The sequence below is a fragment of the Conger conger genome, chromosome 1, assembly GCF_963514075.1.
Source record: "Conger conger chromosome 1, fConCon1.1, whole genome shotgun sequence".
NCBI classification, from domain to species: Eukaryota; Metazoa; Chordata; class Actinopteri; order Anguilliformes; family Congridae; genus Conger; species Conger conger.
In genome coordinates this window covers 89,840,448-89,854,203 of record NC_083760.1, presented here as the reverse complement: position 1 = coordinate 89,854,203, position 13,756 = coordinate 89,840,448, and the positions used below count along the sequence as shown (strand labels likewise).

At 47.1% G+C, this 13,756-nt stretch overlaps 1 protein-coding gene across 1 annotated transcript in view; it reads right to left on the bottom strand.

The window, feature by feature from the left end:
- The window catches only part of LOC133142108 (beta/gamma crystallin domain-containing protein 1-like), an 83,470-nt gene that overhangs the window by 48,750 nt on the left and 20,964 nt on the right, over positions 1-13,756 (bottom strand). Inside the window, 1 exon segment of the mRNA XM_061263135.1 lies at positions 5,298-5,424. Coding sequence (XP_061119119.1) covers positions 5,298-5,424 — 127 coding nt within the window.

Here is a 13,756-nt window from a genome sequence, read left to right as displayed (position 1 = left end):
GGGAAGCTGGTCTGGCGTGTTTGCACCAGTGGGAGCAAGAGGAAACAGACGTACAGAGGTGTCTGAATTAAAGGTGTGGTCAGCTTCATCCCATAAGTTTCCCCTGTGGACTGGACATTGGATCAGGACTGGGCTGTTCCCCTGGCCTGTCACTGTTATATCATCAGCTGAATGGAGGGATTTTAGCTGCAAGGTGATCCGGTGTCGCTCCGGACAAAGGACCAGGTAACAAAGTAAAGCGCATAGTCCCTTTCACCAAACAGACAACTGTCATCAATCATTCATAAGACACTGTCATCGGACCTGAGAATGCGCGAGAGTGCGGTGTTCCTCACTGAGAGTGTGAGTGTGCTGCCCCCTTCTGGCCACTTATATCCATGACTCCCCACGAGAGCCAGTCTGCTGATGAAGGCACGCTGAAATCAAAATGAACTTTTTCCTCAATTTAGTAAATTCTTCATAACCCTACGCACATGTCTTGAAGTATATATTCCAAAAACATCATAAAATTGCAATACTTGTGTATTTTCACACGAAAGATTTCCTGGAAAAAGAGAGATTTTACGAGATTTAATGATGTGTACCAGCGGGCGTGTATTTAGATAAAATGTCTGTCAATTTTCCGTTATTCTTCCCCCCAGAGCCATAGGCTACGACTGTACTCCCCATTCTCAGGCAAACAGACTCCCCGGCCTCCAGAAAACCCCCCTGAAAGGCCGTATACGTCATTAATTTTTTTTTTACATTTTAGTCATTTGGCAGACGCTTTTAATCCAAAGCATAGTGCATAGGTTCTTCCACAAGTTTAAAGCATCGCATCCATATCGTGCGGTTCTAACTTCCGTTTCAGCGCGTCTTTAAGGTACGCGTGTTTACTTTTCTCTCTGTTTTGAAACAGGCAGTGATGTTTACACTGGTAGCTGCTAAATTTAACTCAACTTCGTTTCAAAATCAATCTATCAATCAACCAACCAACCAGGCAGCCTACCAACCAACCAATCTATCTAGCAATCAAACAATCAATCAATCAATCAATATATCAACCAATAAATCAGTCAATAAGAACTATCTTAATTTCCAGGGAGTGCGGTGTCTACGTGTACACACACACACCGAAACACACCTAGAGATAATAGCCTATTATAACATAATATATTACAATATAAAAAGATAATAAACAAATATACAATAAAATATTATAGGTCGTAGAAGTACAGCATAACAGTTTTGTATACATTCTAACATAAATTCATCTTAAAAAAGGGCAACTTTATACCCAAGCATTCGTTCACAGCTGACACGAAATATAAGGTCAGTCGTTGCCTGGCGACCGGCCAAGCTTTGGCCCCGTCCCTCCAAGCCCCGCCCACCGGCTCCCCGTCCTCTCACATCAACACCACTGCAGCCGTTGGCGAATCACAATAGCCAAACCCGGGTGATTGACGGCTGCCCCCAAGGGGAGGTAGGTAGTGAAAATATGCACCGCCGGTTCCTCAGATCTCGGAGTCTGCGGAGTGATGTCACTTCCTCTGTCCTCAACGAATCCCCAGAAGTGGGCGGGGCCACCATGCCAGGGCTTGGCCGTGGTGATGTCACACTGGCAGACACATCACGTACGTGGCTGGAAACCTCTGCCTGTTCCGACAGTACCTCCTGCCTGTGGCATGGATTCTAAAAGCAGGTGAAGCCTTTTTCCTCCAGTAAGTAAAACACTGTTGAAGTAACAGTGCCCCGGACATCAGAACAACACGAGCTTCCGCGATATGACGTATACGCAAGCAAAAGACACATCTTTCAGGGGGGGGGATTCTATGTTATTGACATTACATTGCGGGTCCCAGTCACGTACCTTAACCACAACGTTACAGGCCACCACCTCAAATGGGGAGGGGTAAGAATGCGTGAAAGGACATGGGGACTGGAACGGGACGACACTATATCTACTCAACAACATTAAATCACAATTAAAATAGTTTTCCAGGCAATGGATGGAAAACAGATTCGGAGGGACAACACACAAGTAGTGGCATTGTATAATCTTTGGGGAATATGTACTTTTTGATATGTTCCTCTGGTTATCGAGAATGAACAGGATTAAGTAAATCTAATTTTGATTTCACTGTGTCCTTGCACTTTAATGTGGTTTTACTGAAGTAAATGTGGGGATTATCTGAACTGAGAGGGTGCTTTTGCAGATGAAAGTGTGTTATGTTTATTTAACTGTGAGTAACAAAATGAGTGTTGACTGCCGCCTCCTGCTCATTTGCATATTTATACCTGTTCAAACAACATGGGTCATTGCAGTCTGCCAAAATAATATCAAACACTTGTGTTTTAACTGAGATTAAGTGCTGTACAAATCAGGAATCTCAAGCCAATGCAACACAGACAACATGGTATGTCAGTACAGATCAGTTTGGGGAATAAAAAGAAGACAATTTTAGAATGTTTTTCGGAGAAATTCAGTTCAGTTTCAGAACTACTTACTAATATCTGCCACATACACCAGGACTCAACATGTTGAATCTTGATTCTGTTAAATATGACATGGATCTGATCCACCAGCTCGTCACTGTTATGATAACAATCATTTAACAGACTTTCATTTTCATGAAGACTATAGTTTTTATGCATTGGAATTCTCAGAAGTTTCATTCTTGTCTTTTCTGCAGTGTAGCTTGTTCTGAAATAGAGTTAAGGTTTGAATTCTCAGTACTGGCCTATTGTAGCTTATGCACTGGCCTACACAATAGCTTATAAATCTACACAGTACCCCGCTGAAAAAAACAAAAAAAACAGGTCAAGCTAGGTTTTAAAACAGCTGGTAGCTGGTTGACCGGTTCTGCTGGTTGACCAGCCAAGCTGGCATTGCTGGATTTTACAGCAGGGCAGTGCACACAGACCTAAACACTGGCTGAACGCAGCGAGTTACGTGTGTTGTCTAAAGTGAATCCACATAAAGCACACACCCAGCGCAGTCAGAAACCTTGTTCCTAATCTCCTCAAACAGCACACACCCAGCGCAGTCAGAAACCTTGTTCCTAATCTCCTCAAACAGCACACACCCAGCGCAGTCAGAAACCTTGTTCCTAATCTCCTCAAACAGCACACACACAGTGCAGCCAGGAACCTTGTTCCTAATCTCCTCAAACAGCACACACTCAGTACAGCCAGGAACCTTGTTCCTAATCTCCTCAAACAGCACACACCCAGCGCAGTCAGAAACCTTGTTGCTAATCTCCTCAAACAGCACACACCCAGCGCAGTCAGAAACCTTGTTCCTAATCTCCTCAAACAGCACACACCCAGCACAGTCAGAAACCTTGTTCCTAATCTCCTCAAACAGCACACACCCAGCGCAGTCAGGAACCTTGTTCCTAATCTCCTCAAACAGCACACACCCAGCACAGTCAGAAACCTTGTTCCTAATCTCCTCAAACAGCACACACCCAGCGCAGTCAGGAACCTTGTTCCTAATCTCCTCAAACAGCACACACCCAGCACAGTCAGAAACCTTGTTCCTAATCTCCTCAAACAGCACACACCCAGCACAGTCAGAAACCTTGTTCCTAATCTCCTCAAACAGCACACACCCAGCACAGTCAGAAACCTTGTTCCTAATCTCCTCAAACAGCACACACCCAGCACAGTCAGAAACCTTGTTCCTAATCTCCTCAAACAGCACACACCCAGCACAGTCAGAAACCTTGTTCCTAATCTCCTCAAACAGCACACACTCAGTACAGCCAGGAACAGTGCCCCAGACATCAGAAGAACACAAGCTTCCGCGATATGACGTATACGCAAGCAAAAGACACATCTTTCAGGGGGGGGAATTCTTGAAGGGTGGGGAGTCTATGTTACTGACATTACATGACATTATATTAATGGCTTTTGGCAGACACTCTTATCCAGAGCGACGTACAGGTCCAAAAGAGATATTCAGTACCTTTTCTGTGAAACTTCAGTTCTTTGAAACTCAGCTCTGTTTCAGTTACGTTAGTTAACATAATAGCTGACCGCTAGCTAGCTAGTTACAGCTGAGAAGGCTACTTAACTAGCAAGCAGGCATTTGTGAATTACAGTTGGCAGCGAACATTACAGTAGCTGACCAGGTGGATACACTTACAAATCAAAGTGGTTAAGGCACATGCTTTTGATAGTTAATGACTAAGTTTCAAAGTACAAAAACATGTGATAGCATTGTATCAATACAGTGCATTACAGCTATTTAGCTGATGTTTTTATTTTTATTTCATCCAAGGTAATTTACAGCTGATTAGACTACGGAGGGGACAATCCCTACACCGGAGCTTGATCACCAACCTTCCGGGTCCCAATCCTGTACCTTAGCCACTAGGCTACAGGCTGCCCCAGTCATGTACCTTAGCCACTAGGCTACAGGCTGCCCCAGTCATGTACCTTAGCCACTAGGCTACAGGCTGCCCCAGTCATGTACCTTAGTCACTAGGCTACAGGCTGTCCCAATCATGTACCTTAGCCACTAGGCTCCAGGCTGCCCCAGTCATGTACCTTAGCCACTAGGCTACAGGCTGTCCCAGTCATGTACCTTAGCCACTAGGCTACAGGCTGTCCCAATCCTGTACCTTAGCCACTAGGCTACAGGCTGCCCCAGTCATGTACCTTAGCCACTAGGCTACAGGCTGTCCCAGTCATGTACCTTAGTCACTAGGCTACAGGCTGTCCCAGTCATGTACCTTAGCCACTAGGCTACAGGCTGCCCCAGTCATGTACCTTAGCCACTAGGCTACAGGCTGTCCCAGTCATGTACCTTAGCCACTAGGCTACAGGCTGTCCCAGTCATGTACCTTAGCCACTAGGCTACAGGCTGCCCCAGTCATGTACCTTAGCCACTAGGCTACAGGCTGTCCCAGTCATGGACCTTAGCCACTAGGCTACAGGCTGTCCCAGTCATGGACCTTAGCCACTAGGCTACAGGCTGCCCCCCAGAAGTTCTTGTCACACTAGAGCAATAGAGGCAGTAAGTTACTCTACACTACACTACACTACACTACATTACATTATATTACATTATAGGAATTTGGCTGACGCTCTTCTCCAGAGCGACGTACAACCAAGTTGCACGCCCATAACCAGGGACAAGTGCACTGAAAGACCCTAGAGGGAAGTCCAGCCTCAAGTGCTCAGAGTACAACAGAGATAAGGAACGTGGGCCCTGCAGATGAATCTGCTGACAGAGGACTGCGTCTGCAGGAGACGCAGCGGTAAAGGAACGCACACGCGCGGGCGGGCGGGCGGTGGGAGCAGGGACCTACCTTCCTGGACCGGGGGGAGGTGGCGCTGCGATGGGACATGTCCAGGCTGTACGTGGAGGTCGAGTCCTCGGAGAGACACTCGCTCTGCACGCTGTACTCCGTCTGCACGCTCACCTGGTCGAAGTTCCTGCAGGGGCACAGCGGGGGCGGGAGGGAGGGGGGTTAGTCCTGCATCCCAGGGGGGTTAGTCCTGTGTCTCAGGGGGGTTAGTCCTGCATCTCAGGGGGATTAGTCCTGCATCTCAGGGGGGTTAGTCCTGCATCTCAGGGGGATTAGTCCTGTGTCTCAGGGGGGTTAGCCCTGCATCTCAAGGGGGTTAGTCCTGCATCTCAGGGGGATTAGTCCTGCATCTCAGGGGGGTTAGTCCTGCATCTCAGGGGGGTTAGCCCTGCATCTCTGCCACCCTCTCGGCTGGGTTTACAGTGTGGTTCCTTTCCAGGACAGCCTGGTCAGGAAAGGAGATTAAATTAAATTAATTGTTCTAAACAAATGCCCACAGAATGACTTCCATGAGCTGACGGAAGCGACAACAACCACACCCACCCCCGAACAACCCCAAACCCCAAACCCCAACCCCAACCCCCAACCCCAGTATCCACGGCCCCTCAGTCACCTGCAGCCTCCTGGTCTTCACCCCGGGGAGAAGAGCGCAGAACGAGGAACACAGAACGCAGAACGAGGAACACAGAACGCAGAACGTGGAACGCAGAACAAGGAATATGGAACACGGAATTCATGCATGCGAAGGCTCCTGCCTGCTCTACTGCACTGACGCAGAGACAGCAATTTCACTCTCTCTTTCTCTTTCTCCCTCTCTCCCCCTCTCTCCCTCTTTCCCTCTCCCCCTGTACTCTCCTAGAACGGAGCCCTCCTGCTGTTGTCCCAGGGAGATGCTGACCCGTGTGACCAAAGGCCCTGGGACAGCACAGGAATGCACCGTGTCGATGGGTGCACCCCCCGCCCTAAATCTCACACTGAAGTGAGGAGAGACCCCCTTCTCCCCCCCTCAACGCTCACAGGCTGCATTTCCTCTGCCCAACCAGCAGGGGGCAAACTTGTGCAGAGCATGCCGTCTCAATACTTGTACTCTGCAGAAAATATTGAATGTATTTTTCCAACCATTGCAACATATCTCACAAAAGCACCACCCCAAACCCTTGGCCCTTACCTCAAACCACCACCCTCCCCCAAGCCCCACAATAACACGAATTAAACTTAATAAAAATGCTGATCTCAAAGTACCTCTGTCGCTCGACATGAAAGAGTCACGGCTGCCGTGTGGAGATTATGCCAGAAGAAGAGTGCCGGGGGGGGGGGGGGAGTATGGGAGGTCCTCCAGGAGGAGATGTTGTGTAATGTCTCTTATCCAACCGGCAGGCGGGGCGGGGGCTTCCCCTCCAACACTGAATTAAGGCAGAGGGCAGGACCAGCAGCCGCGGGGCATATTTAACCCCCTCTTACCCCGCATCACCTCAGTCTGGAGGCATGGCATTGATGTCAAATCAAACGTACGCTCATATCGTGGTTTCTACAGAGAGCTGTCACAGTGCAAGACGCTTTACAGAGTGACAGAAGGAAAACTTGGCAGAAACCAGGCCAGATCCCCCCCAAACCAGGCCAGATCCCCCCAAATCAGGCCAGATCCCCCCAAATCAGGCCAGATCCCCCCAAATCAGGCCAGATTCCCCCAAAACCAGGCCAGAACCCCCCCCCCCCCCCCCCCAAATAAGGCCAGACCCCCCCAAAACCAGGCCTGAACTCTCCAAAACCAACCCTGAACCCCAAAAACCAACCCTGAACCCCGAAAACCAACCATGAGCGCCAGGAACCAGGCCTATACCCCCAAAACCAGCAAAACCAGCCCAGAACCCCCAAAAAGGTAAGCAAGCGATGTAAGAACTCCCCAGTGGGGAGACAAACACTCAAACTCCCAAAAGTGACAGAATCTCGGGACGAACCCAGCTACGGAGGGGAAGGCTGGGTTTGGCACAGTGTAAAGTAAGGGTGGAAAGGATGGTAACACACGCAATGTAACGACATAAATATTGTACTAAATCATCTAAACGATAACTCAGACTCGCAAAGGCAGAGGCGGCATAGAATAGGTGCTGTTACTGAACGGTGAAAACATCTGGTGTTTTTCAGCCGACAACATTCGTAGCGCCCAAGTCTCTGTTGCCCCGAGTAACGCCCTGGGGACCAATCCCTCGCCTCCGCACCTCAGTCCGTATACCTCACGCACATCGATGATGGCGGCTGTTCTGCCTTTCACGGGGTGATTTAAGCGTCATTTTAGAGGGAAGAGAGGCTAAATCACTTAATTTCCTTAATTTATACCCCCTCCCCTGACTTCACAAAAAAAATCACATATCAGGATTTTGGAAACTGGAGCACTAACATCTGTGAAAGTACTACAGCAAGAAGGCGTTCAAACACTGCAAACACACACACACAAACAAATTATCTTCATCTGTGGTATTCAGTGGCCACTGAGGGGGAGGGGGGGGGGGAGTGTGTGAGGGTTACATGACCCACATTAAGTCCCCACCCAGGAGTCTAGTGGTTTTAAAAAAAACAGAGGCTGGGACAGCTTAGCTCCCCACCGCCGTAGCCCCCTGCTCTCGCCAAAGAAAAAGGAGGGCTTGTTAAAATGCCCAGTTGGCCGTCGGCCGAGGAGGACTTCCCACCCGTCGACACGGACGTGCGCCGAAAACAAAACAAAAAAAACAATGGAGAGAAATGCCACCACACCGAAAATAGTTCTGGGCTGGGCTCCCCGTCGCATTACCTGATAGGTGCCTACGTGTTCTCTAATAACCTAGCTGTGGTGGCTCTGGGCGCCAACTGAGCAAACTATAAATCAATAACAATAAACCTTCAGACGGAGGTTTAAAATGAAGTGAAGACTGAAGCGAATATTGGGCTATACTGTGTGGCCTTAGACTCCTTAGAAAATATTACATTGCAAACATACAACATTACATGAATAACCATTAATCCGAAAATGATTGTATAATCAGGTCGAGTTATCGTATATTTGTAGGAAAATCTGAACTGATAACAGGGCTCCAGCACTGAAATGCGTTCTGGATGTGTGCCCAGGTCTTGTTTGTGAAAGAGATTATTAACGATGTATATGGTAAATGATAAATGGACTGCATTTATCTAGCGCTTTTATCCAAAGCGCTTTACAACGCCCATTCACCCATATCTCAGTGGGACAGCCAGAGTAAAATGATCGTGATTATGGTGCGCAATACAACAACAAACTGGGACATTCCCTCCCGTCACCGTGAAGAGAGAGAACACCGAGCAGTGTGAAATGTGACGGGCGTGTCCGTAAGGTCGGCCGTCCTGCCAACGCGCTAATTAGCCGCGCAGCTAGAACGCCAGCTCCAGCCCTGTTACGGTCGCGTGAGAAATGCCACAGCTATTTTTTGGAAGGAGATGAGGCCCAGAACACCGCGAAGGATTTTTGCCGTTTGCTCCGGAGAGCGTCCCGTTGGCCACACGCATTAATAAAAATAAAAAAAAGTGATCAGATAAGACTTTTATCGCATCATTAGCCTACTTTGCGTTTCATATCAACGTTGCTTCGTTCACAAACATATTATACGTATTTATAATACGTAGCTACAGCAGGTTATTAACTGCAATACAGGTGATGGATAGATGGCATAGTTGCATAGGCTGTATATTGCCTTCGTTACATACCTTACACACCTTTAAACGATTAACAGATTAAGGCGTCACCTGGCCTCGTTCTCCAGAAGCTACTGCACATTACGCCCAGTGAAAGAACGCACGTGCAGCACTGGTAATAACGTGGAATAGACAGACATGCATTAGGCCCGTTCAATGCGGAACTATGCATGGGACGTGGCAGAACCCATTTTCCTTTTGTTTTCGATTCTGTTCATCTTATTTATTTTCGTCGTACAGATTAAGACAAATCAAAATGTCTAAAAGCTTAAAACCTTCTGGAAGTGTGAGCTTTCACCAGGTATTTTCATCTGGATGAAACACACTAAATGAAATAACCCCTGAACAGTATATTGCAGGATATATTTACGCACTCACAGTCAATATTAGTTGCTGATATACTATATATATATATATATATATATATATATATATATATATATATATATATATATATATATATATATATATATATATATATATATGTCAGGTACAACTGCCATATTTTAAATATATTAATATATATATATTTTACAAATTATTTTTTAAATTTACAATGTCTGATATGACTGATATGTACCATTTTAAATGATGATATGCTGTCATTTAAAAACTTTCCAGAACCGTCTTCAACTGTCAAAAAAATGACAAATACTGCTAATATCTGATTTTTATAAGTAGAGAAATATATTTTTGTTGCGTGAGGGCAAGCTCTTCAGTTCCATCCAGTCCGCCGAAAACAGGTTGCTGAACTTTACAGTACCCTCTTTGGCCAGTAGGGGGAGATAGAGCTTTTGCTTGAGTGCATTACACGATGAGCAAGTAGTTGTTGCCCGGTTTTCTTACTGCCTAATTTTCAGTGACTCAGAGAATCCACAGCCTTTGAAATAGAGTAGCAGTGGTGTGTTCTTTATTGATATGGGAGTCGTCCGAGTGTGTAAACAGGAAAGCACCGTTGGTGGTGGCCTTCGAACCCTGGTGCCTGAGGGAGCTTTGGACTCTCCCCAACCCAAACCCCATCCACCCCTGAGTGGAACATTCAGGATCAGGTTCTGAGCAAACAATATTGATACCCTGTGGACATTAAGGGTCAAGCAGCTCAGGGAATATCTGCCTCACTTATCCTGCTTAAAATCTGGCCCTTGATGCAAGTACGGCCGCTGGCTTTAATTCTTCCCCTCTGATCAGGATTGATTTGAACCGGGGATGCCAGTGGCATTAATCGATGGGTTAACTGCCAGGTCTAAACGGTGGAGACAGCAGTACTACTGCTCTCCAACATTCTGTAACTGAACATTCTAATGCTGATGTCACAATCACTGCTGGCGACTGAAAGTGATAGAACATAGTGACAGTTATAGAACACTGACGTAGAATCCATCCATCCATCCATTATCTGAACCCGCTTATCCTGATCAGGGTCGCAGGGGGGCTGGAGCCTATCCCAGCATACATTGGGCGAAAGGCAGGAATACACCCCAGACAGGTCGCCAGTCTATCTCAGGGCACACACACCATTCACTCACACACTCATACCTACGGGCAATTTAGACTCTCCAATCAGCCTAACGTGCATGTCTTTGGACTGTGGGAGGAAACCGGAGTACCCGGAGGAAACCCACGCAGACACGGGGAGAACATGCAAACTCCGCACAGAGAGGCCCCGGCCGACGGGGATTCGAACCCAGGACCTCCTTGCTGTGAGGCGGCAGTGCTACCCACTGCACCATCCGTGCCGCCCTGACGTAGAATGAAAAAAAAAAAAAAAAAAAAAACATTCTAAAAAGGTTAAGTCCATAATTCCTTTCTTAATTTGAGAACTTTTCCAAAAGCCTGCGTGTTTATCACAGCCTCTGGCCCGGCATGAATCCAGAATCGGAGACGACTGCTTGGTTTCTACGCGTGTGAACCTACAGCAGGTCATCCAGGACGGAGTTGCCCAGAGGACAACGTTCACATAAAGAATGGCTATCTGATATCTCAGAGTGCACAGCATCCCCATAACACAGCTAAGGAACTAAACACATGAACATCTGACTCACCCCAATATCTACTGCTGGGTAAGCACATCCCACTCTCTCAAACTGCACAGTGAAAGGACGGTTCACTTTCTGGAGTTAAAAAAATAAATAAAGTTGTTTCTGCGCCACACTATGTTGTTGAATAGACAGTTTTTGTGTGTGAATGAATGATATTTTAGATGCAGAAGTTTACTGTGAACTGCTGGATTTACAGATGTAGGGGCATTGAGCAATTTGTGGTTTAAAGCAAGAAAACACACAAGCAACTCCAAACAGCTTTTATTATTATTATTATTATTATTATTATTATTAACAATAAGGAATCAACACAAAGGAAATTCCGTATGTATGAATCACTTTGCCTTCTCATTGTGGTGCCACAACAACAAAACCATGCACAAGCCAATCAGAACTGCATTTCAGATTCCCTGGAGGCGTCCGTGGATATGCCTGCCCAAAATAGGACACATTACGTCTGGGTTTCAGCCTGCCGAAATGCAAATCTACAGGCACCTTGACCTCTCCCCTCTCCCCTCTCACCCTGGGGCTGCGGGTTCGAGGCGGCAGCAGGAAGTCACGTGACCTGTGGCGTGTCGGTTGAATAGCTGTCGCGCAGGTCAGGACAGAATCTTCATTCTGTCAGTTTGCCCCCTGGGATTAAATTTTTTTAAAAAATTTTTAAGTCTCCGCATACAAGCGCCGACTTGTTAGGGAGCCGTGTATTCGTTGGCAACTTGATGCCATGGCAACCGGCACCACAGCCAAATTTTTTTTTAACAGGGACGGTTCATTATCACACTCAATCTCAGGGACCCCGTGTTTTCCCTGCACGGCCCACAGACGCAGCAGTACGGTATTGGGATAATAGGAATAACAGCTCGGAGCGGAGACAATGAGTCCGTAGAGCTCACTCCATTTCCTTTTATTATTAAAACAGGAAGTGACACACTGCGAAAAGGAAGGGAAGCAACGAGAGCTGTACTCCAGCGCATTGTAAATATCAAGACTTTTTGTCAAATATAAGATGAAATATATTTCCCGGCAGTTTATTTTTAGTTTTAGTTTATGTGCATGCAGTGTAGTCTTTGGACAGTGACATACTCTAAGGCTGTTTTGGCTCTGTACTGCCGCACATTGGGATTTGCATTGGATTACCTTGCATCAAAGTGAATTATAAACACACTTCTAAGGAAACCAAGGAGTTCCTTCAGGGGCAAATTGGGGAATGTTCTTGACTGACCAAACCAATCAGCTCAGTTTTCAACAGGCTTGAAAAGTGAGCTGGTCAAGCTGATCATAACTACAAACACCAGGCAGGGGAAACTACAAACACCAGGCAGAGAAAACTACAAAACACCAGGCAGAGAAAACTACAAAACACCAGGCAGAGGATACTACAAAACACCAGGCAGAGGATACTACAAAACACCAGGCAGGGGAGACTACAAACACCAGGCAGAGGAAACTACAAAACACCAGGCAGGGGAGACTACAAACACCGGGCAGAGGAAACTACAAAACACCAGGCAGGGGAGACTACAAACACCAGGCAGAGGAAACTACAAAACACCAGGCAGAGGAAACTACAAAACACCAGGCAGGGGAGACTACAAACACCAGGCAGAGGAAACTACAAAGACCAGGCAAACTACAAACCTACAGTAGAGGACACTATGGGTGCTGACAAAGACGCTACCCTCAGTTTTCCTTTACATGCAACTTTGCATCGGTAGTGAAATTAATCTCTCTGTGTTTCCGGTTCACCCTGGCGGACATTCAAAATTTAGGGCATTTACTTGTCCCGGTATTGTAGGTTCATTTGAATATATTTCCATAGCGGCGTACGTTTGACTGACGGCCAGGTGCTGAATCCAGAATCCAGCCTCGTGGGGGTGAGGAATAACTGGTTGTAGCATCGCCCGGGGGAGGGAGAACTTAGTCACACAGCCTGCCCCTGTCTGTCTGTCTGTCTGTCTGTCATCATACCAGGGAAACTGGAGAACGTTGGTACCAAGCCGCGTGGAGGCCGCAACAGCAGCAATCAGGACATGACATCATTTCTGCTCCCGTGGAACTCCCGTGGAACTCCCGTGGAACCACCTGATGGCGTCAGGTGGTTTGCGGTATCTGTCTCGTCTCACAGGAAGTTCCCCACAAACGAAGGAAATGGAAATAGAAATGAACGCGTTTCTTTGCGCAACAGCGGCACCTCTGGTCGATCTGGGAACTGCAGGCCACTCCGGTACGCCGGGGCGATGGAGAGTCAGTGACACACCTGGTTCAAATTGCTTTGGATTCAAATTACATTACATTACCTTACATTAATGGCATTTGGCAGACACTCTTATCCAGAGCGACGTACAGTTGATTAGACTAAGCAGGAGGCAGTCCTCCCCTGGAGCAATGCAGGGTTAAGGGCCTTGCTCAAGGGCCCAACGGCTGTGCGGATCTTATTGTGGCTACACCGGGATTAGAACCACAGACCTTGCGTGTCCCAGTCATTTATCTTAACCACTACACTACAGGTCGCCCCTGTCAAGTGTGGAAAATACATTTCCACACTTGCCTGGTGTACTGGAACCTATTGCACACTCTCGAAAAGTGCCAACCCTGCCTTCTGGTGCTCTCGGTTGGCTCAATTGCACCAGGCAAGATCAATCCAGCATAGAAGAGCATTTGAATCCAAAATATTTATCCGGTAACTTTGCCTGTCTCTAATAGGAATGTGGAGGAGGG